The 23,563-nt window shown below is 58.4% G+C and overlaps 1 protein-coding gene across 17 annotated transcripts in view; it reads right to left on the bottom strand.

Moving 5' to 3' along the window:
* TTC7B (tetratricopeptide repeat domain 7B) overlaps window positions 1-23,563 on the bottom strand; it is a 273,939-nt gene that overhangs the window by 6,571 nt on the left and 243,805 nt on the right. For 10 of the 17 annotated variants that reach the window (XM_070378356.1, XM_070378347.1, XM_070378348.1 and 7 more), the window contains 2 exons: window positions 20,752-20,853; window positions 15,860-16,062 (listed from right to left, as the gene is read on the bottom strand). The exons of 1 other annotated variant lie outside the window; for it this stretch is intronic. In XM_070378356.1, the coding sequence (XP_070234457.1) occupies window positions 15,860-16,062; window positions 20,752-20,853 (305 nt within the window). Of the gene's footprint in view, window positions 1-5,831; window positions 6,241-15,859; window positions 16,063-20,751; window positions 20,854-21,269; window positions 21,468-23,563 lie in introns of those variants that run through there. 6 more of the 17 variants (XM_070378351.1, XM_070378352.1, XM_070378358.1 and 3 more) reach the window with 3 other exon arrangements.

The following is a 23,563-nucleotide window of genomic DNA, read 5'->3' as shown; positions in this document are numbered from 1 at the left end:
GGATATGGGGACGACGGAGAGGAGGGAGGTGGGCCGGGGGCGGGGGGCCCAGCCCCCTTCCCTGCGACGTAACCCTGGCACCACCCGGGCCAACCTCTCAACAACCCTCCCACCCGTAAGCTTTGTCGGAAGAAACGCCGCACTGGCGTCCGCAGCCCTTGCCAGCCCCCGCTGCAATCCGGCTGTCCCGAGCTCTGTGCACTCGCCCTTCGTAGTGCGGCGTTTCCAGAGCGATGGAGACGTGACGCCACCTCTCCGTCAGGAGGTCTGAGCGCCTCTCTGACTTCCACTAGGAAGATGCGGAGGCAGCGGCTTCCTCCCTGAAAACCAGCGGAGAGGCGGCTGCTGCGTCTCTTTACACCCAATGCAGCCTCCACCCGGAGCCCCAGGACTTGAATTACTATCTGCGTCCCAAGGTCTGGGTGTCCTGCACTGGAGCCGGCGGGACCCCCAGAGGATGGCGGGACCCTCAGAAGCTGGGAGGGACCCTCAGAGGGTGGCAGGACCCCCAGAGGATGGTGGGCCCCCCAGAGGCCGGGATGGCCAGGTGATGGGAAATCCTGGGTCCGGGCAGGCGATTTCACCATCAGCTGCAGCCTGAGACAAGGACTCATAAATTCAATGAGCTCATGCTCAGAAACACCAGCATCAACGTCGCAAAAGCTCAGCGTGACGCACCGACCTAATTAAAGAAATGTCAGATCGAGCCAGCCCCACTCGCTATCAAGGGACATCCTCGAGAAGGCAGCTCGGGGCAGCCTGTGCAGCTCTGAAGATGTGGGGATGCTGGGTGTTCTCCTCACTCTGAGGCCCAAGAAAGCTCTCGGTAACATTCCAGCCCATCTCCAGACTCGTTGCCCTCCATCTGCCATTGCAAACAAGTGCCCTGTTGTTGCCACCGAGAAGGACCTGAGTCTCCGCCAGCCCTCAGGAGAGCACCACGGTGCCCGGAAGGACCTCAGTGCCCCCACCAGCTCCCCACGCTCGCACTTTTCCACTCTAATGGCCAAGAGACTCCCGCTGACTTATTTAAACATCTCCCAGGTTGACTTATTTCTTTATTTTTATCGGCCTTCCCCAACAACGAGTCAGAAGGAGCAACAGCACGGGGCGGCCTGGAAGTCAGCGCTTCCCCACGAGGTGCCCGCTGTGGAAAGTCAGTGCTAATCACCCCCGAGGGAGGCGCCGCCCGGCGTGTGTTTGGGAAGATGGTGCTCTGCCCCCCTGGGGTCCACTCCAGGCCAGGCCTCTCCCCTCCCCCGCACCCCAGGCCCAGGGACCCCCGGGGAGCACAGCAGCCCAGGAAGCCACCTGGCTCCCCCCAGCAGCTGGTGGGGTGGGGATGGTGGGGGAGACATGGCCCCACAGTCCAGCCTGCGGACTGGAGGTTCTCTGTGGTCAGGAAAACAGTTCACACGGGACTACCACATTGCTTGGGCTGCCCTGGTGGCTCAGCTGGTAAAGAACCTGCCTGTGATGCAGGAGACCCAGGTTCAATCCCTGGATCAGGAAGATGCCCTGGAGGAGGAAATGGAGAATCCCATGGACAGAGGAGCCTGGCAGGCTACAGCCCATGGGGTCGCAAAGAGTTGGACATGGTGACCAACACACACACACTGCACTGCTAAACTGACAGGCTTCCTGGGAGAAGCCGATGGCGCGGGCCCTAGAGACCCTAGCCCCATCCCGTGGTCCCAGGCCAGGACCCCTTCCCAACAACACTGACACACCCCTGTCAGGCCCCGTCTCAACCTGTCCTCAGACAGGGGTGGGGGGGGGTCGCACCTTTGAAGCATCACTACATTTGGGTCTGAACATTTATCACCAAGACAATGAAAACAAAGCCTGTCCTGTTATTTCCAGCAAAGAGTCCTGGCCTCCCCTGGGCCGGGAAGCGTCACAGTGGTGGAGAGCAGGTCCTCTCAGGCCAGCTCTGCCATCCACCACCAACTGTCCAGCTTAGGCAGAACCTTCTCTCTAGCCTCTTTCCTGACCTAGAAAATGAAGGGGTGGAGGAGGTGATCTCTAGATGAAAATTCGAGTATTTGGTCAAATTTTCCACCCAACAAGTATTTTTTGGAGCATCAGCTACATACCAGTGAAGAAGAACTAAAGAGCCTCTTGATGAAAGTGAAAGAGGAGAGTGAAAAAGTTGGCTTAAAACTCAACATTCAAAAAATGAAGATCATGGCATCTGGTCCCAAAACTTCACGGCAAATAGATGGGGAAACAATGGAAAGTGACAGATTTTCTTTTCTTGGGCTCCAAAATCACTGCAGATGGTGACTGCAGCCATGAAATTCAAAGATGCTTGCTCCTTAGAAGAAAAGCTATGACCAACCTAGACAGCATATTAAAAAGCAGACATTACTTTGACAACAAAGGTCCATCTAGTCAAGGCTATGGTTTTTCCAGTGGTCATGTATGGATGTGAGAGTTGGACTATAAAGAAAGCTGAGCACCTAAGAATTGATGCTTTTGAACTGTGGTGTTAGAGAAGACTTTTGAGAGTCCCTTGGACTGCAAGGAGATCCAACCAGTCCATCCTAAAGGAGACCAGTTCTGGGTGTTCATTGGAAGGACTGATGCTGAAGCTGAAGCTCCAATACTTTGGCCACCTGATGGGAAAAACTGACTCATTTGAAAAGACCCTGGTGCTGGGAAAGATTGAGGGCAGGACGAGAAGGGGACGACAGAGGATGAGATGGCTGGATGGCATCACCAACTGGATGGACATGAGTTTGGTGAACTCTGTGAGTTGGTGATGGACAGGGAGGCTTAGCGTGCTGCAGTCCATGGGGTTGCAAAGAGTCGGACACGACTGAGCGACTGAACTGACTGAACTGAGCTACATACCTGGTACGTATCTATTCTTTCAGGGCTTAAACTTTAATTGGAGAAACAAGCAGAAAACACGGCAGGGAGGCCTCTCCTTGCCGTCAGCAGGGCAGAGTGTCCACGGAGGGCCAGGAAGGGGGCTGGGAAGGGCTGCCTGTGGGGGGCCTCCTGGGGAGAGGCCCTCGTCAGTGGGGGGCCCTCCAGCAGTAAGATAGACACAAACGGGAGAGCGGCCCCAGAGGTGTGGCCCCTTCCACTGCAAGGCCCAGCGTGGGTGGGAGAGAGAAGGGGTCTCTCTCTGAGTCTGGGAGACCCTGAGGATGCCTGTCTCAGTCCCCTGGGACCTGTGTGCCCTGGGACCCAGTGGGCGCTCGGTAAACGCTGCTTGTCCGAAAGGCAGTCAGGACACGTCCGTGCTGGGTGGACGCTGGGCATGTGCGTCACCCGCTCCCCGAGGAGGGCGGGCACCTTGCACGCACGTCTGGGAGCGGCGGGGCAGGGAGGGCGCAGTGGGGGCGTGTGGGCCTCCAGGTTGGGCCTGGCAGGCTCTGTTGGAGTCTCACGACGGACGCCACAGGGCCCGGGGATTTCCCGGCAGTCCTGCAGGGCCGCTGGCTGAGGACCCCCCGGAGGGCGGCGATTCCCTACCTGTAGGGGGACGCGGTCATCTTGGCCAGTGGCTGCTGCATCCCTGCCAAGGGCTGGGCATGAACTATTTTTCCACTTTTACACAGGAACAGACAGGAACGATAAGACACTTTCTGACGAAGGGAGGACAGGAACTGATAAACCCTGGAAAATTCTTTTTCCACAAATAACAGGAGGAGTCAGCACACAGAGTCCAGGCAGGAAGGCGGGTGGGGGCTCCGGGGCTGCGGGGCGGGGGTCTGCGGGGGAAGTCCCGCTGCCCGTTTGCTGGGATGTGGGGACCCTGCCCTGCCCTCGGGGCTGCAGAGCCCGTGGAACGGACGGCCTGGCCTCCTCTCCCCACATGGCCGAGCCCTCACGCTGACCGCCCCAGAGAAGAGCCAGCAGCGTCACTTCCTCAACACTCTCCGTTCCCGTGGGAAGGGCAGGGACGTGGCCGTCCCCTGCAGAGAGGCCCTCGGGGCTGAGCTGAGGTGCTGGCCACCTGCCCTTCCATGGACTTCGATGCCGGCACCTTGAAGTCTGCAGGCCACAAGCCCCTGTGGGGAACTCCCCAGTGGACACCGAGGGTGGACGGGTCACCTGGATGGAGGGAGGCAGTCAGAGGGGTCAGGGGCAGCCGCTGCAAACGGCACCTGTGGTCAGGCCATGGGACGTGCACGTGGACTCAGGGAAGGCAAGACTCACTGGTCCCAGAGGCGGCCACTCGCAAGCAGGGGACCTACCCTCAGCGGCACTGCCCAAGGAGCGGGGGTCTGCTCTCAGCCCCCGTAGCCACTCGAGGACCCCTGCTCGCTGTCTGGGGGGCTTTGCTGAGAAGGGAGCCCTCCCCGTCTCCCAGAGGGCAGGGCCCCGGGACACCCAACATCCACCTTGCCAGGCCCCGGGGGCCTGGGCACGCTGCACGGTTCTTGTAGCCGCTTCCTGGAGCCAAAGGAAGGGACAGAATCCTAACAGCTGCCAGAATCCTAACAGCTGCCAGAATCCTAACCACCTTCCGTGGTATGAACGTCCCCTCTGGGGCCGATTTCAAGGGATGTCTCTGCAGGGCCGGGGCAGGTCAGCCCCAGGATGCTCCTCTCTCCAGGGCTGAGGGTGGAAGGGGAGAAGCGGCCTGTCTTCTCCCCTCATCAGGCGATGTGACTCCACAAAGCTTACGCTAAGTCACTCAGTCGTGTCCGACTCTTTGTGACCCCATGGACCATAAATCCCTCAGGCCAGAACACTGGAGCGGTTGCCATGCCCTCCTCCAGGGGATCTTCCTGACCTGGGGATCGAACTTGTGCCTCCTACTGCAGGCGGGTTCTTTACTGCTGACCTGCTGGGGAAGCCCTGGGCAAGCTGAGGGTATCAGTGAAATGCCCTCGGAATGCCCCCATGCCTCTGTCTCCTCCCCTTCAGCCAAGGCTCCCTGGGCACCCGGCCTTCTGGGCCTGGCCCCCTAAAGCCAGCAGTCCCTGTGAGCTGGGACGCCCCCCTGCTGCAGCCATGGTGGGCGCTGGGGGCAGGGGCAGAGTCAGCAGGAGGAACGGGGTTTGTAGCGTCAACCGTCCCAGAGGCAGAGGCTGATCCATCCCTCTGGGTGAGACCCCAGCGGCAGGTAGAGAGATCTAGCAGCGTGTGGGAGCTCTGATTAGAGAGCCAATTATAACCCCACTGGCCTGCCTGGCTTTGACAGGCCTGGAAAAAACGCGTGTCTGTCCTCAGGAAGAAGCAGGTTGTGCTTCTGGTTTGTTCTGAGAGATCCCCGCGGGGACGGCTTGCTGGCACTGTGGTTGCAGCCTCCTGCCTCTGTCCGGATGCCTGTGGCCCCAACACGGGGCATCAGAGGGAAACTGCAGGGACTCTGGTCCCTAAGGGGAGGGTTGCTTTCTGCCATAGGCCTGCTTCATGCTTCTGTTTATGAGGAAGGACACAGCCTGGTACCCACAGGCTCCCCCATGGGGCCAGGCAGGCAGTTTCTGCTTGGTCTGGAAGGACGTCAGTTGGCATTTCAATCATGGGTCTCTTCAAGACGGACCTCCTGGCAAGGCCAGGCCCCAGGCTCGGGGCCTGTGTGTCCAAGCTTCCTTGCAGAAACAGACCCTCTGATCATCATCTTGGGTCACCCGCCCTCCCCGGGGAGGCTGACACCTGGCAAGAGACTCTGGTCTCCTGGAGACACGGAGAAGGGACGGAGCACGTTTCTCCTGAGAGCCAAGGCCACGTCCACTGTCAGACAGCAGGGGTCTAGGTAGGGTTAGAGGCAGCGCCGACACGGCACAGGGGCCACAGGCCTTCCGGATGACTCGGGGACATTCCGAAAGGCTTGAGAGGAAACCATACCTGCAGAGGTGTACCTGTAAACACCAAGCCGCTGAGGAAGGGGAGGGAGGGTGCGGACGGGAGGAGAGGGGGCCTGGTATTGGTGAGGAAGAACCAGAAGCAGACCTTGAGGGAACTTCTAGTGGGAGGTCCCCCCTAGGCCTTTGGGCTAAAGGGTTTGAAGTTCAGACTGTCAGAAGGTCCGGACCACACGAGGGAAGACACGGCCCAGAGGGAAAGTCCAGAAACACTAGTGAGGGGCCTCTCTGAGACCAGCAGCAGAAGATGGGGGCAATTTAAGTGTCAGACAGGCTGGGGCTGCCAGCCCCAATGCCCCCAGGCGGAGACGGGGGCCACCTCGCCACACCCTCCGGCTGAGTTCAGAGTCAGGCACTGTGGGGAAGATGCTCAGGAAGCCAGGGAAACAGCAGGGCTGAGATCCAGGGAGGCCTGAAACAAGGAGGGAATTAATTAGGGACTGGCATCTAGAACACAGGACGACCGTGGTAAAGGAAACAACTCCGGACCAAATTCCTAACCCAAGCTAGGGAGCAAGAGCCGCGGTGAGGCAGATCCAAGCTAGAGAGCAAGAGCCGCGGCGAGGCAGGAAGGCGGTGCAAGCGAGATGGCAAATCGTCCTGGAAGACTGGGGCAGAATTTCTAAGAATAAGTGGTTTGGGAGGGTACGTCAGATTTTAAATAACTTTAGATCATCATTACTAATGAGACACTGAACCACACTGCCTATAATTAATTAGTCATCTAAGAGTACAAAGCAGAAAATAGAAATAAACAAAAGACCCTGATGCTGGGAAAGATTGAGGGCAGGAAGAGAAGGGGATGACAGAGGATGAGACGGTTGGATGGCATCACCGACTCAATGGACATGAGTTTGAGTGAATCCGGGAGTTGGTGATGGACAGGGAGGCCTGGCGTGCTGCAGTCCATGGGTTGCAAAGAGTCGGACACGACTGAGCGACTGAACAACAAGAGCACAGCACAGAAAACAGAAAGAAATGCAGAACTCTTTCTTTTTGTTCCCTTAACTTGCTGCAAAGGAACGCCTGGTGACGTGGCTTGCATTTCAGAGCCTGTGCCGGGTCTGCACTGCTTCTGGGCCTGTGACTTCAGTCCTCAGTGAAATCAGGGGTGGCCCGAAGCCACGGAGCCCTGGCCAGCACTCAGAAAATGCTGCAGTGGGAGGAAGGACCCAATAATCAAGCAGAAAATGTCTGCAGAGACTACGTCTTCACCCAATGAGGCCGTTGGGGCTGGGAGGATGCCTGCGGGGTGGGGCGGGCAGGGTGGGCGGCGAGAACAAGGCCACAAGCCACACAGGGGTCGTGCAGTCGCCCAGCAGAAGTTCCAGAGTCCTGGGGAACACGCCTTTCGCTCCACGGAGGACACGCATGCCCAGCGAGCTGAAAATGCTCTCAGCTAAAGGACGCAGCTCCAAAAGGAGTGAAGATGCAGCTGGTGCCATAAAAACCATTCGAGTGCCTGCTTTTCCCCCTAGGTCATTTCCAGCACCCTCCCCACCCACTCACACGCGCCGCCCCCCACAACCCGCTTCAGCAGACCCGCTCTCTGTTTCTGCCACTGCTGTCGCCTCCCACCCAGAGACGGGTGCGTGCTAGGGCGCTCAGTCGTGTCTGACTCTGCGACCCCATGGACTGTAGCCTGCCAGGCTTCTCTGTCCATGGGATTCTCCAGGCAAGAAAACTGCAGTGGATGGCCATTCCCTCCTCCAGGGGATCTTCCCCACCCGGGGATTGAACCCACGTCTCTTACGGCTCCAGCACTGGCAGGCGGGTTCTTTACCACCAGCACCGCCTGGGAAGCCCCAAAGCAGGCACTCTGCAAACCCAGTTGGGGCAACGTGGTCTCCCCGTCCCTTCCCCAGAGGCGCCGCCCTCTAAGCGAGCTGTGAGGGTGAAGAAGATACCGTGCTGCTGTGGAAATAAGGAAGCTGCTTCCAACTGGGTTTGGGGTGGGGGTCGGGGGTGAAAGAAGAATCTCCCTCAGTCTGGGACCAAGAGCAGAGGTGGTCTCGCCCCGACAGGACACCAGGCCCACGGTCCATGGGGGAGCCAGTAGGAAGGGCTGAGTCACCATCAAGGGACCAGGAAGTGTCCTTGGGGAGAGAGGACAGAGGGGTGACCCACAGAAACCCCGCAGGAGAGTTCACCCGGCCCGGGGCAGTGGGGTCTGGGTGTCGCTCTTTTCAGACAGGAAACGATGCTTAGGGACACTCGCAGGGCGCACGGGAGGCTGTCCCTCGCTGGGCTGGGCTGTCTGCAGGGGGCGTTCCCCGGGAGGCCCTGGTCTCGGGGGAAGAAGGTGGGTGAGAAGCGGCCCCTGAAGAAGCTCCGTGGCGGGAGAGGCGCTGCCTTTATCAGCGCAGCCCCTTGGTGCCGCCGTGCCAACCAGCTGCCTCCGCGCCCCCGCCGCCGCCCCGGGGACCACCTGAGCCTCCCAGCACCCGTGTCTGGGTCAGGCCTTGGGGCCTGGTATGGAGCTTGGCCGGGAACAGGGAGAGCGCACAGGGCTCCGACCAAGGACGGGTGGACTCTTTGTGAGCTGCCGTTCTGATCTCTGGTCGGGAACTAGGCCTCTTGTCTGTGGGCGTGTTCGCGGGGCCGCGTCCCGACTGGACTGAGACCCCGAGGCCCCGGCAGACGCCTCCCCTCGGCCGGGCCTCTCACCCCGACGCTGCTCCTGGGGGCCGAGGCCACGCGACTCCAGTCCTGAGCTGTGGCTGTCTGTGGTCCCGGCCACCACGCCCCCCAGACGGGTTCAAGGTCTGGCACAGAGGAGTGTCTGGAGACGACAGGACAGAGTCTGAGCGTGAGAGGGGCTGTCGCTGCGCCCTCCCAGCCCTCGAGCAGAGGGCTGCCCCGCAGCCTTCTCTCGCATTCAGCCCCCGGAGCAGGTCCGAGGGTCCCCGCCAGGCCGGCACACCTGGAGCCCCGCCCGGGAGCCCGGCACATCCTCCTGAGACCCACCGCCCGGAAGTCCGGTTACTCAGCCCCGCCTAGGCCTCCACGGTGCCCCCTACGTCACTTCCTGTCCTTGTAGCCGACTGTACCTGAGCCAAGGCCGAGGCGACGGAGAGCCGGTGAACCTCGCCGACGAGACTAGCCTGTTCCCACGGGCTCTGCTGAGTCTAGTCAAGGTAATGGGCCCCTAGGCTTTGGGCCGGGCCTTCACTCACGAGGGGAGCGGTGGCAGCTGTGAAGGGCACGGTCACCTCTCCCCCCCAACCCCCAAGCCGGCGGTCACCTCCCAGTCTACGCGGCCACTGCGCTGCCAGGCGGGATGCCTCCCCCAGGGAGCAGACAGCTCCGTGTCGGCTCCCCCAGTGCTTCCAAGGAGCGAGGTCCAGGGGCCGACACCTCCCGCCAGGGTGGGTGGGCGGGGGCCAAGAAAGGCTCCCCTGGGCAGTGACTCCCAAGTCTGCTCCGTGAGAGGCTCCGTCCCTCCTGCCCGTGCAGCCTCTGCCCCAGGCCGGGGGCCACGAGCCATCGTCCACAGCAGTCCGGTCTGGCCCGGCATGGCCACCCCTGAGCCCGGGCAGAGGTGACGCCTTCTGTCTCTGCCTGAGACAGGTCAGGCCAGGGGAGGCCTCCGCTGTTTCCTGACGCCTTTCAGACGTCATGACCAGGGCGACAGGCTCAAAAGCCACAGTCAGAAAGTAATACTTGAAAAGGAAAGCACCATGCTTCTGGCCAAGCATGTGCCATGATATGTTCTTACTACGGCTCCTCTAGTTGCTGAAATTCGGTCAGGGGGAAAGCCACTCCCGAGGTCAGCTCCTCCGGAAAAGAACTCCCCTCAAATAGACACAGAGGGGCCTCCTTCACGGGCAGGTGACCTGAAAGTGCTTAGAGAGCCTGCGGGACTCAACCCGCAAAACCATACCACCGAGCGGTCACTGTTATTCCCCCGTTCCACAGCTGAGAGAATGGAGGCCCAGGAAGGCTAAGGGACTTGGCCACACAGTTGGGACGCGATAAAGCAGGGATCCAGGCGGGCTGGCCCTGGCGCCATGCCCTTGACCGCTGCACTGTCCTACTGTTTAAGCTCCAGACCCTTAACAGACTTGACCTTCCAGTCCTGGCTCTGCTCCTAACTTGAAATGTGACCTGGGGCAGGTCAGCAAGCGCAGTGTCTTTCCCGTCAGTAAAAACGAAATTCTCGATTTCACCACATCTTGCAAGAATAAACATCAGACGTGGAGGATGAGGTTTTAAATTTCTTTTCAGAGGTGAAGGTTATGTTCATGCCAAGGATTCCCAGTTCTCGGAAGGGCCTGAAGCTGTCAGAGTTGCTAAGAGGCAGTGTGTACCATGAAAAGGCAGCAGCGGAGCTGGCTGGAGAACCAGCAGCTGGTAGGAAGCCCTGCACCCTCCTCTCTGTCAGTCTGAGCCCCAGATAAACAGCCAAGAACGACAGCAGAGAAGCGAAGGCCTGTACGCTTTTCAGAGGGCTATCAACAGCACACAGGCGTGCAGAAAGGGTGGCCCTCTAAATATTTCATTAGTCTTTCTTTAAAGCAAACAATCGTCCTCCTTATGTTTAAAAGCAGTTTTAAAATCCTGAAAGTAAATGAAATACGATGAATAGATGAGACAGCCTTCTCACTAGACCGCGGTAGAGTTCTGTTCCCTCCCAATCACGCCTCCCGTGCGAGGAGAGAAACTGATACTTTGGATGAAAGAGATCGGTTTCTGAGGATGAGCGTTCGCAAGGGGAAGGACATCTCCACTCTGCTCCATTACCTTAATTGTCCCTGGGTCTCATCTAGAGTAACAGGATCAGAGTTCCCTTCTCTAAGACTGGTTTCTCCAAGGCAAAGATGCGTAGCTCTGCCCTGTCTGTCTGTGCCCTGGGCCCCGGGTCCCCCTTGCTAAACTGATGGATAAATTAGATCCACAGACAGCTGCCATCTCTGGTGAAAGTGAAAGTGTTAATCGCTCAGTCATGTCCTACTCTTTGCGACCCCTCGGACTATAGCCCACCAGGCTCCTCTGTCCATGGAATTCTCCAGGCAAGAATACTGGAGTGGGTTGTCATTCCCTTCTCCAGGGGATCTTCCCCAGCCAGGGATCCAACCTGGGTCTTCTGCATTGCAGGCAGATTCTTTACCATCTGAGCCAGCAGGACCATCTCTGGAATCACCCTGAAAAATTCACCAGCTTCCTGCTGCCTCTCTCCTCCAACAGGGGTATCCATTGGAAAACATGCTTCTAAATAATGAAATATGAGACACAAGCAATTTCCCCCAAATCTCATGAAACAGACAGACACTTTAAAAGAGCGAGAGGAATAAAAACACCAGAGTTTCGTAATTTAGTGGCACAAGCTGCCTGCCTCAAGCAAGCCGGAGCTCACCTCCTTCCCTGGATTCAACCCCTCCCTGCCATCCTTCTGGCCCGTCATGCATAACAGGATGAAACGTTTCCCCTCAGTAATCAAGCCTGTAAGCTTCTAGATGGTTAAAAGAAAGCTCCGACTTCAGAGTGATGTTGTGAGCCTTGTTTTGATGCTTCTGGCTCAAACTTTAGAGCCGTGAAAACAACTTAAGCTGTAGTAACCATGCAGAGCCTCGCATTTCACGTCCTCCTTCCAGCCCCACCGCCAACAGGGCGTGCCCCCGGGTATTTCGTAATAAAATCCACTTTCCCAACAGCACGGCTGTTCTCTGCCAGCCTCTGCGACTCATGTGCTCCTGAAACAGAACTGCGACCCACGTCTAAAGTTCTCACGCTCGACGTCACTGCAGACTTCCGGTGTTTCAGAAAGCCTAAGACAGGGGACTTCCCTGGACTTCCAGTGGTTGGACTTGGCCTTCCAGTGTGGGGGATGTGGGTTTGAATCCAGCTTTGGGGGGCTAAGATCCCACCCAAATGCCTTGGGGCCAAAACCCCCCAAAAAACATAAAGCAGAAGCAATACTATAACAAATTCAATAAAGACTTTTAGAAGGAGAAAGAAAAAGAAAATGTAAGATCATGGAGGAAACCCTCAGGGACAGCTCGTCCTGGAACCTTTGCCTGGAGCTCACACCTCAGTCCAGCCACAGAGGTCAACCAGCACTTCTGGACACTTGATGCCCAAACAAAAAGCTTGTTCTGTTACTCGACTGGCCCTTTATTATGGTGATCCCCAAACTGTCTTTCCCCTGAGCACGAATCCCTTCCCGCCTCACTGATGGGTCCTTTCTGCCCTGCAACCCACCATCAAGGGGCCGTCCATCCAAGGCAGGCAGGCGGGCCTTCACCCTGTGCCCATGGTGGATCGCCCGACCCCTGGCCCCCAGTGGTCTCTTTTCCCCATTGTCCTCCCCTTCTCTGGGAGCTCCACCACGGGGCCTTTCTCACTACTTCCCACGGCAGAGCAGGAGAAATTTACCAGCTCCCTGGTCTCCCAACTACCCTCCTTTGAAGGACAGCTGGCCTCTGTCCCTGAACAGGCATCCAGCCTTGTTGCGAGACCTTCGACATACAAGGGCATGGCCCTGAGAACTTTCATTCTATTTTCTCCTGCTCAGCACCCGCTCTGAGATCTTTGTCCGCCTCAGTTGGAGGCCCTGCCCTCAGGGCACTATTCCATCTTCTTCCTTTCTGTGGCCGGGGGCGGGCAGGGGCCCCTGGGTCCAGTCCCTCTCCAGCTCGTGTCCTCCATAAAGCTGCATGGGCACGTCGCCCACACGCTGCCGTGCCGCCCTCAGCATGTCCTGGGTGAGCCCCACCATCTGCTTCTGACTTCACACCTTTTTAGATCAGTTGAGCGCATTGGTAATGTGCTCCAGGATAAGTCTATTTCTCAGCAACATTTCTCCTCTGGTCTTACCAACCCCAGCTCCTGCACCCAACCCTCCTGGCCTCCTTCCACACTCACCTCTCCCTTAGAGGCTCTGTTCCTCTCTCTCCCCTCATCTCACATTCTGCCCTTGAGAGCCCAGGCTGACATGATCGGAGGGCAGGCACGTGGCGCTGCTCGCGGAGCCTGGCCCTGTTCTGGTCACCGTGGCCCTGGTTCTGAGCCCGGCCCACCCTTGGCCTGGGTGGAGCCACCCAGAGGCTGTTCCTCTGCCCTCAGTTCCCCGCTCTGCCCCCAACTCCCGATCACAGCACTACTGGTATGGAAACAGTTGCTCCATGTTTCATTAATTCATCTTGGGTCTTGGGAGTGAAAGGCTTTTTAACCATAGCATGCAAATGTATGTAAATTTATACACTTTTGCAAAAATGATATGAAAATATGCCTTTAGATTTTTCTGGAGAAAACGTCTGATCACTCTATGAATCCCTCCCTTGTCAACAGCATGACTTTGTAATTCCTCAGCCCGTCAGCTCACTGCTCCCTTACTCTCTGCCCACACTCAGCTCTCTTATCTTGTGCTAACTCATTATTAATATTAAACACACGATTTCTCTTCTTTCTTCTCACTGTATACGAATTTAAACGCATCTCTGAAGGCTGAAACTATTAGAAAACTGTCAATTTTTGTTGGAGTTTCATGTACATTTCTGTTGTCAAGTCTGACCTTATGTTAACTTTAATGCATTTAACGCTTTAATGAAAACCATCTGCCTCCAAGTCGTTAATGCTTTTTTAACAATATTACTGTGCTCGCATTTCTCTGCAGTCCTGCCTCTCCTATGAGCTGGGCTGATGGAGGGGGCTGGCACACATCACCACTAACCTGCTCTCAAAGGGAACAAATGTCCCCACCTCAGGGAACAAGCTCACGGCCCTGACCGGGTACCACTCTCCAGGTTTAACATCAGCCCCTGGTCTCCACCTGTGACGTGGAACACGGCTCCCTTCTCTCAAGACAGCTCTTCCAACAGCCCCTCTGCCCTCCCCTCTCTCTCCGAGCATCAGGGCTGGTGCAGATGCTTCCTCCCTCTGGGTTTTTCCACGGGCTGCAGTTGGCCTACAGGCAGTTCCTTCCTTTGGAACCCCTTGCCTTGATCTTTGGGGGGAGGTCCTCTTTGCTGCTCAGGTTCTTCAAACTCCTTCTAGTCTTGACTGCTGACCCCTGGCCTGGCCGGCCAGGCAGGCCTCCCTGGTCCTCCCATCACTGCACAGCCTGCTCCTGGAGAGTCAGGTGGGTGCCGACACCCACGTCTGCTTCCACCTCCTCTGCCATGTAACTCTAGAGCCCTGACTCTTCCTTGGGGTGTGACCTGGTGAAAAGACAGCCTCGTCTCCCTGCTGCCCCTTCGTCTTCACTTCTTCTGATCTTTTCAGGCCCGAACGGCCAGTGCTTAGTCACCCGGTCAGGTCTGACTCTCTGTGACCCCACGGACTGTAGCCCACCAGGCTCCACTGTCCATGGGATTCTCCAGGCAAGAGCACTGGAGTGGGCTGCCGTCCCCTCCTCCAGGGGACCTTCCGCACCCAGGGATGGAACTCATATCCGCTGCATTGTCATGTGGATTCTTTACCCCTGAGCCACCAGGGAAGCCCACTGAGACATCTTAGGGGCTTATTATTATTATTACAGTTTTCTACTGGTGAGACCCCTAAGGTAGCTAATGTCTGGGGGCCAGAGAAGGCTCAGCTGTGGCTCTGGATCCAACAGGCGAGGCTCCTTCATCACCCGGCCCTCGCTTACCAGCTCTCCTAGCCTGGGCCCTCGGCCGCTTCTTTCAGAAGGGAAAGCGCCTGGCATTTGTCAGGGAGCTCAGGTGTCTTGACAAGCTCCAAAGGTGAAACCGAAAACTTTCCTGGTGCGATTTTCCTATTTGATCTTTTGTCTCACGTGTTCCCCTTGGGGATGAACAAGAAATACTTCTCTGAATAATTTATAGGCCCCAGGGTAGAAACACGCTGCCTCTTTTTAATAAAAAGCTGGGTACATGGCCTTGATTATACCTCTTCTGTGATACTTCAGCAAAGGCAGAGAGACCTGAGAAGCTCTTTACAAATTCCTTTTAAAATAGTGAGACAAAGATAAAAAGCCATGTAATGCTTCTAATCAAACAAAGGAATGTTTGGATAATACATACGATTATTTATAAAGCTGTATTGAGCTATGAAAGGCTCATACAGGGAAGCTGAAAAAACTCAACAGCTGTAATTACTATAAGGTCCAATTTATTTTTAAAACTGAAAATGGCTGTCTTCGGTTTTCTGTTGAATGAGCACCTCCTGGGTGCCGGGGCTCTGCTGGGCTCGTCATGTGGATCATTTCAAGGAGTTCTCACATGTGAGCTGGGTATGGAGCGGGTCAAGATACAGAATCACCAAGGCTCCTGGGGGTGCGTGGCCAGCCCACGGTGCCCCAGGACCACAGATGGGGCTGAAATGGAACCCAGAGCTGACCCAGAAGCACACACGTCGCATGGTCCCTAACAGTGGGCGCCCCGGCCTTCTGTTGAAAACCAGTAGATGCTGCTCAGTTCTGTCCATTTTGCAATGTTACTGTGGGCAACGGCGAGAGAATGGAGCCTTTGGGACCCTCTGGAGTACATTTTACTTATTAGTTACAAAACCGTCTCCTCTTAGCCCCAGACACAACCTCACGGCCTCTCTGGGTGCAAGCTGAATGTCTTCATTTTACGGGAGGCTGTGGTGACTTCCCTGGGTCCTCAGTGCAGGGAGGCTGTCCCCCCTCCTCTGACCGGATGTCCCTGCCACCCAGTGGCCTTGGGGACAGGCTGCGTTCTTGGCTCCAAGGGGCCCCCGAAAATGTAAAGTGCTCAGTCTCGTCCTGCAGGCTCCCCGGGGTGTGGGCCCCCCAAGGGGGCTGCTACCGACAGCGCAGAGACCAAGAGGACAATGACGGCGCCCAGGGCCACAAGAACGTGTTCACTGAGCCCGGAGCCACAAGATGGTTTGGCCGGCTGGCCCGAGGCCTCTGACCCAGACTCCGCCCTCAGTCGGCCCAGGTGCCCAGGCGGGCCGTGCGCTGCCCGCTCCCGGGAGCTCCACCTGCGCAGACCACCGCGGGGAAGGCACACCCGGAGCCCCCGGCCGGCAAGTGCATCCGGAACCGGCACACGGGCTGAGGGTCCAGAGCTGCCGCTGCCTCGGAGGGGTGCCCCCGGACTCACCAGCCGCTGCATGCTCTTCACGTGGGTGGGGCTGATGGACAAGGCCTCCTCGTACCACCGCCGGGCCTCGTCCACGTTCCCGCGCAGCTCCGCCACCTGGCCGCGCATGTAGAGGACGTTGTGAGACATGGGGAAGAGGTTGGCAGCTTCCTGCGTGCAGGCCGTGGCCTCCGCGGGCTTCCCGATGCCGATGTAGACTTCCGCTGTGAGAACGAGAGCACAGGCGGATGCATCCCGGGTCACGGCCCCCCAGACGCCCTGCAGCGGGCCGGGGCTGCGGCTGGGACGCCGACCTCCCCCGAGGGAGCCTGAGAGGGGCCCGTCTGGGAAACACAGGGCCCAGAGCCCGCCCCAGCCCAAGTGGGAACAGCCGGGTGACAGTCCTTCCTGCCCCTGATACGGACAAGAGAGTCACGGACGCGGGGCCTCCGAGGAGACACCTGTCACCACCAAGAGGGGCCTGAGGCCAGCCGGGCCCACTGCCCCCGGAGGACTCCCGCCCCCGGAGGACAGCCTGCGCTCCCCCCCCCCCCCCACTGGCCGAGGACTCCCGCCCCTGGAGGACTCCCCGCTCCGGAGGACTCCCTCCCCCTGAGGACACCTCCCCCGGGGGACTCCCGCCCCCGGAAGACTCCCGCCCCCGGAGGACTCCTCCCCCAGGCCCACCCGGGACACCGGCCCTCAGGTCTGACGTCCACAGACCAAGCGCTGGCTGAGCCCAAGGACGGGCCAAGCAGAGGTGCACAGCCCCTAGGCGGGCAATGGCGCTGCCCCTCGGCCGGTTCTTCTGAAGCCCGCAAGTGTGACAAGGGCTGCGGGTGGAGGCTGACATGTCTGTGGGTGTGAAGTCAGATGGCTGCTCGATCCGACCCCGCCCTGGGCCGAACCAGGAAAGCCACCACCTGCAGGGACTATTAGCTGAGACCGACTCGGCCTGTTGAGACCCCAGGCTGCCACTTTCCAAACAGCAGCATCAGGAGCCCTCCTCCAGCAGCCCCAGGGCGCCCTCATCTGCACGCAGGGCCCGTGCAGACACCCGTCGGTCTGTCCCCCACTCTGGGCCCACCGATGCCGCCTCCCAGCTCAGGGCAGCCCCTTCCCTTCCTCACCCGTCCTGCCCTGACCACTGCCCTCTGCCCTGGCAGAGAAAGCTGTTTCTGTGCCCACATGTCCAAGCTCCACACATACTAACATGTTGCGTAGAACCGGACGCACACAAGAATACCAGTGATGGAAGACGCCACGGAAAAGAGCGAGATGCCTGCTCTTTCTCATGCACCTCTGGCGTTGCCTTCCGGAGGTGCGACCTCCTCCCTGCTCCTGTCTCCTCCAGCCCCTCCGTGTGTTCCGTGCCGCCACCCTCCCCGGCAAAGCCCTGGTGGGGTCGCCCCTTCCCTGAGGTCTCCCGCTCCGGGCACCCAGCCAGCCTTCCCTGACCCCACAGGCAGGACCCCTTCACCAGGGCTAAATTCAGGTGAAAGAGAGGGACAAGGGCCTTCTGAGCTCATTGGCAGATGCAGGCCTGGGGAGTCTCGCCCCGAGTGGTGAGGGGGGCTCCTGACTGAGGGACCCAGCCCAGGATGCACCCCCAGGCCCCCGAGCGCCCGGTGTCCCCGTTCCTACTTCTAGTTTCGGATACTAGTCAGGCTCCCGCTCAGTGTCAGCTGTGAGGCTGAGATCTGGGCCCCGTGCTCTGCCTGGGGCTCAGGACCGCGCAGAGCTGTCGGGCGAGGGCGGGGTCGGTGGGGGGGGGGGAGGGGGTGGTCGCTGAGCAGCCTGGACCCCGCCGGCCAGCTGTGCGCCTGGAGACGGAGACACTCCCCTCACCGAGACTCCTGCTCCCCGGGGCTCCAGCTGCCCACGGGCACTTCTCTGAGACCCGCAGGAGGGCCACTCCTGGTGCGGATGCCCTTCAGCCGGGCCGCTGGCAGGGGCAGAGGAAGGAAAAGGCGCATGGGGACCAGCTTCCCATGGATCCTGCGGCTCCCTGACCCCGCAAACCACTCCCTCACCCCAAGCCCTGGTTCTCCAGGGAGAGGAGCCTGGTGCCTGGGAAACAAGCTGGGCAAGCTGGTGCTGGCCTCCTGGGCAGCGCGGGCTCCCCTGCCTTCGTGAATCGGCTCTTTCATGTGGAAATCGCATGAGGGCTAACAGGACAGAGGTCCTGCGAACCCACACGATTCCTGCCCCGGGCAGAGTCAGCAGGCCTGGGGAGGCAGCTACCCGTATCCGCTCCCATGGGAATGCCCTTCATTGCTTCTGCTTTGGGGGGCTCGGGAAGGGGAAGGAGGCAGGGGCTCTGCTTTCATGGGTGCGGCCCGGCCCTGAGCCCCTCTGGGACCCCACGACGGGCCTGCCGTCCGCGAGGAGCGCAGCCCACGTCCTGCCCTCGTGGAGGCCCCGTCGGGGTCCTGCTGCACGTTTGACATTTGTTTCCGGGTTTGCAGACGGCTGTGTCCACTGTCAAGGGCGACCCCTTAGTGTCGGCGACGGCGAGACCAGGGCGCCGTGTCCCCCATGTGTGTGACACACCTTGTCCCCGGCCCTCGGCTGACCCTGACTCGCCGCCCGAGGAGGTGGCGGCAGCCGGCACGGAAGCCCCTAACCTCCGTCCTTGACCCCTGCTGTTCCCGCTTGGCCCCTCAGGGGTCTCCTGTGAGGCCTGTGCCCCAGCCCCTACCAGGGCGGCTCCATCCCTGATGCTCCACGGACACGTGTATCCGTGTCACCATCTCCCAGATGCCAAGCCCAACACAGGCTCCTGTCTCCTCCTCATCCACCTCTCAGCACCTCCTAGCTCCTCCATCCACGGAAAACTCACTGCTGATTCACAGAGCAGAGAGGGCAGGGGCAGGGGACTGAGACATGCAGACTATTAGAGAAGAAAACCTACAAGGATGCACTGCACAGCACGGGGCACGGGGACACTTGATGGTATCACGGAGTATATTATGATACAAGGATGTACTGCACAGCACGGGGCACGGGGACACTTGATGGTATCACGGAGTATATTATGATATACACTTAATACATATGCATACTGTAAGATATAACTAATATAACATGTACTATTATATACAGGTATAGTGAGTGCATGCACACATTATATGCCTAATGTATACACGTGTACAGTGTGTGCACACTCAGTCGTGTCTGACTCTTTGAGACCCCCTGGACCGTAGCCGCCAGGCTCCTCTGTCCACGGGATTTTTCAGGCGGCAATGCGGGAGTGGGTTGCCCTGCCCTCCTCCAGGGGACCTTCCTGACCAGGGATCAAACCAGGTCTCGTCACTCTTGCGTTGCAGGCGGGTCCTTCACCACTAGACTACCTGGGAAGCCCAATATAGTATTCAGCATACATTATTCATCACATTGTATTTTATACATGCAGTATAGCCTTTAACGGAGAAGGCGGTGGCACCCCACTCCAGTACTCTTGCCTGGAAAATCCCATGGATGGAGGGCCTGGCGGGCTGTAGTCCATGGGGTCGCTAAGAGTCAGACACAACTGAGCACTTCACTTTCACTTTTCACTTTCATGCATTGGAGAAGGAAATGGCAACCCACTCCAGTGTTCTTGCCTGGAGAATCCCAGGGACGGTGGACCCTCGTGGGCTGCCGTCTGTGGGGTCACACAGAGTCAGACATGACTGAAGTGACTTAGCAGTAGCAGCAGCATAACCTTTAAAAATACATAAAAAATGCAAGGCTGACTTAGAAACCGTTATCTTAGAAGCTCCTGAGTGATCACCGCCTGCTGAGCACGCTTGTGCGTTACCGTGACTGTCACGACGGTGTGACTTTGCAGGGAGAGCAGCAGGCCTGGGGAAGCAGGTCCCGGCAGATGGCGGCGGGGCCGGGGTCTCCCTGGGTCTAGCCTGGGACCCAAGCCCCTGGGGTCCACACAGGCCCCTCTGCAGCCCCCTGGCTACAGGGACAGCACCCCCTCGCTTTCCCCCACCTTGCTGACCACTCCCTTGCCACTGATTTGGCTTTCCTCTCCCCCCCATTTTTTGGGGGTGCTACACTGGATCCCAGGTGTGGGGTGAGAGCTCTCCAGTCGCAGGCCACAAGCTCTCAGGTGCGGCCTGTGGGGTCCAGTTCCCTGACCAGGGATGGAACCGGGGCCCCTGCATCGGGAGCGTGGAGTCTTAGAACTGGACCCCCAGGGACGTCCCTTCAGGTCTGGGTCCTGGCTGTCCCTTCCTCCATCAGCGTTCCGGCCCAGGCCGTCTCCTCACATTCCCTGGCTTTAAAACGCCGCTCACGACTTCCTGTTTCCTGCCCAAACCTCAAGCGAGGGTTGAATGTCCACCTGTTCCCCCACCCAGGCCGCCAGTGGTGGGAAGCAGAGTCACCACCACGCGCGGAGTCCTTCACGCGCGCGTCTCACCCAGCAGCTCCCCGTGTGTGTCCATCAGCTTCACCCGGAAGACGCGGCTCGGCGCCGTCCCCGCCCCGGAGCCCCCGCCGTCCCAGGAACGCGCTCCGGCTCCCGCGCGGCCCCCGCCCGCCCTCCGCGGGCCTGCTCTGACCACGCGCCCTCTGGTCCTCTCACGTCCCGGCGGCCACCTCCCTTCTCGTTCTCCCCAGCCCGCCCCGCCGCCCCAGGGCCCTCGGCACGGGGAGCCCAGCGCAGCTGAAGCGCAAACTCCACGAAGGGAGACACGCGCGTCCGCCGAGCGCCCCCTCCAGAGCCTGGAGCTCAGACCCTCCGGCTCCGGCGGGCTCCCGGCTGGGGGCCGCCCGGGGCGGGGCCGGGGCTCTGGGGCCACGCTGGGTCTGGATTCTGGTTTCTCCCCGTGTTAGCCATGTAACCCTAGGGGGTGACGGGAGACCTCTGTCTTGCTGTTTCATGTGTAAAACGGGGTGACTGAAGGTAAGTATACCTCGTACGGCTGGGCTTCGCCAGCGGCTCATCGGTAAAGAATCCCCTGGCAATACAGGAGACGCAGGAGACGTGGGTTCAGTTCCTGAGTCGGGAAGATCCCCTAGAGGAGGAAATGGCAACTCGCTCCAGTACTCTTGCCTGGAGAATCCCATGGACAGAGGGGACTGGTGGGTTACAGTCCATGCAATTCCAAGAGTTGGAGACGACTGAGCAACTCAACACACACACACATTTTATATGGCTACTGCATGGAGCAAACAAGTGAAGACGAAGGAAGTCCTGAGATAAGATCAGACACATGCGCGGTGCTTGGCAAACGTCAGCCACCTGCAGGCTGCAGACGGGGAATCCACCCCCCCCCACCTCCGACCCAGGGCAGGGCCAGCGGGGCTGACCCACGGAGACTGGCATGAGGGCAGCCTGACCCCTGGGCACTGCGGCTCCCTCCGGCAGGCACGCCCTGTGCAGGGACCCCAACACCACCTGTCTGCAAGCTGTCTCCATCTTGGCCTTGTGCCCAGGCCACAGGCTCACCCTGCAACCCCGCCGAATACCTCTGGGCGGCCGGGAGGAAGCAGGCAGGGGGCAGGGCAGAAGGCACAGACCAGCCGGGGCCCAGGAGATTGTGAGAGGGTCACAGCCTCACATTCCCAGCAGAGATCCAAAACCTGATCTTGCACATCTAAGAATAGCCGCTGGTTTCGACGGTGAGAGCTGCCAAAACGAAAGCTGTAATTATTAGTAAGTAACAAGCAGAAAGTACCCACCTACCGCAAAGTCATTTCAGCTGCCGTCCCCAGAGAGGGTACTGAAGGGTGGGCACCAAGAAGCTGCTTGGTCTGAGAAAGACCCTGGTTGAGCCCTGGGCTGTGAAAGTATGGATTTCCAATGGCCAGTGGCCACGTGCGTGTGCTTCTAGAGAAACAGATCTGTGACTCCCAGAGAGATACGTCTTGAGGTGCAACTAGCCTCACATGCTTTAGTTCAGCCCTCCTGACTCCTGTCTCAGTGAGACCACAGAGGGGCTGGCTTCTCTCTGGCCTGGGTTTCCCTTCTGTACCACAGAGGAAAGTAGCCTTCTGATCTCTCTAAGATGGTGTATATGTTACAAATAGCACTGGAAGATACTTGGAACTTTTAGGAAAAGAGGCGTAAAAATGGGCAGTTGCTTTTGAAACATCGTGTGATGCCCAGATGCTATAAAGAAAAGATTGATAAATGGAAAAAAAAGTTGGCAAAAAAATCACAACAACAAAACCGTAAAACACAAACTAAATGAGAGAAAAGACAGCGCGTATGACACAAGGCAAATTTCTCTGGCGTGTAGCCAATGCCACAAACCAAAAAGAAACACTCAGTACCTAAGAAGGTAATGGCAGGACCCACGAGCAGACAATGGAGCCCCGCTGTCCCCTGTCAGACTGGCAACGGTCTGGAAGTCTGACAACTCATCGTGCCCTGAAGATGTGAGGAAGCGCCTTGTGCATCTTGCTGTGTGGTCACTGAGTTGTATCCAACCCCAGGGACTGCAGCCCGCCAGGCTCCTCTGTCCATGGAATTTTCTAGGCAAGAACACTGGAGTGGGCTGCCATTTCCTTCTCCAGAGGATCTCTCTGACCCACGGACTGAACCCGGGTCTTCTGCATTGCAGGTGGATTCTTTACCACTGAGCCATCAGGGAAGTCCTAATACCTTATTGACTGGAATGCAAACTGGCACAGTTGCGGAAGGCAATGTGACAAACTTTACCAAGATTAAAGAGTAACTTTTGATCAATTCCACTTTTAGGAATTACCCTTACCCAGAAGGACTGATGCCGAAGCGGAAACTTCAATACTTTAGCCACCTGATGTGAAGAACTGACTTATTGGAAAAGACCCTGATGCTGGGAAAGACTGAGGGCAGGAGGAGAAGGGGACGACAGAGGGTGAGAGGGTTGGAGGGCATCACCGACTCCATGGACATGGGTTTGGGTGAACTCTGGGAGTTGGTGATGGACAGGAGGCCTGGCGTGCTGCGGTTCACAGGGTCACAGAGTCGGACACGACTGAGCGACTGAACTGAAGTCACACAGAACAGTGTTCAGAAGGCTATTACTGATGCCTGTCTGTAACAGCAAAATACTAGAAATAATCTAAACGTGAGTCAGCGGATCACTGGTTAAAAGATGGTCAGTTCACACAATGGATTCGGTCTCTGACGTGACAGGTAGCGGCCTCCACGAGCGTCACCCCTCTGGCAGGTGTGCAGCCACTCACATGGCGGCCGTGGAGGGGGGTGACCGGTGCTCAGTGTGGGGAACGCCTCCACTCCGTGTCTTTTGTGCCCTTTAAACGGTGTACCATGAGCTTGGATTATTTTTTCAAACATAATTTAAATGAAATTGTCACAAAGGTTCGAACCAAGCGGCTGAACACGGACAACCCGCAGGGGTCGGCCGCCGGGGGTCCCGGGAGGAGCCGGGGACTCTGGGTCAGAAGTGCTGGGGCAGGGGGTCACCCTGGGCACAGCCTCCCCACCCGGGGGCCCTCAGGGGCTGAGTGCCCCTGCTCTCCTGGGCTGGGCTCCCTGCAGGGCTGGCGGCTGGCCCCTCAGAGCAGCAGAGGCTCAGGGCTCCTGGTCACAACCTCTCTGCCTTTCAGACACACACCCTGCGGCCCGGGACCTGCTTGTACGACAGGCTGGACGTCTGGGTCACCTCAGAGTGCCCTCACCTGCCACTCTCAAACCGGGCGCCTCCTCCATCGGGCGCCACCTCACCAGCTCCCGCTACACTCAGACCACAGAAAAATGACCAGGAGAGAAGAGAC

This window comes from Bos mutus, chromosome 10 (assembly GCF_027580195.1).
Source record: "Bos mutus isolate GX-2022 chromosome 10, NWIPB_WYAK_1.1, whole genome shotgun sequence".
In the NCBI taxonomy this organism is placed as follows: Eukaryota; Metazoa; Chordata; class Mammalia; order Artiodactyla; family Bovidae; genus Bos; species Bos mutus.
This window is presented reverse-complemented; position numbering and strand designations above follow the sequence as displayed.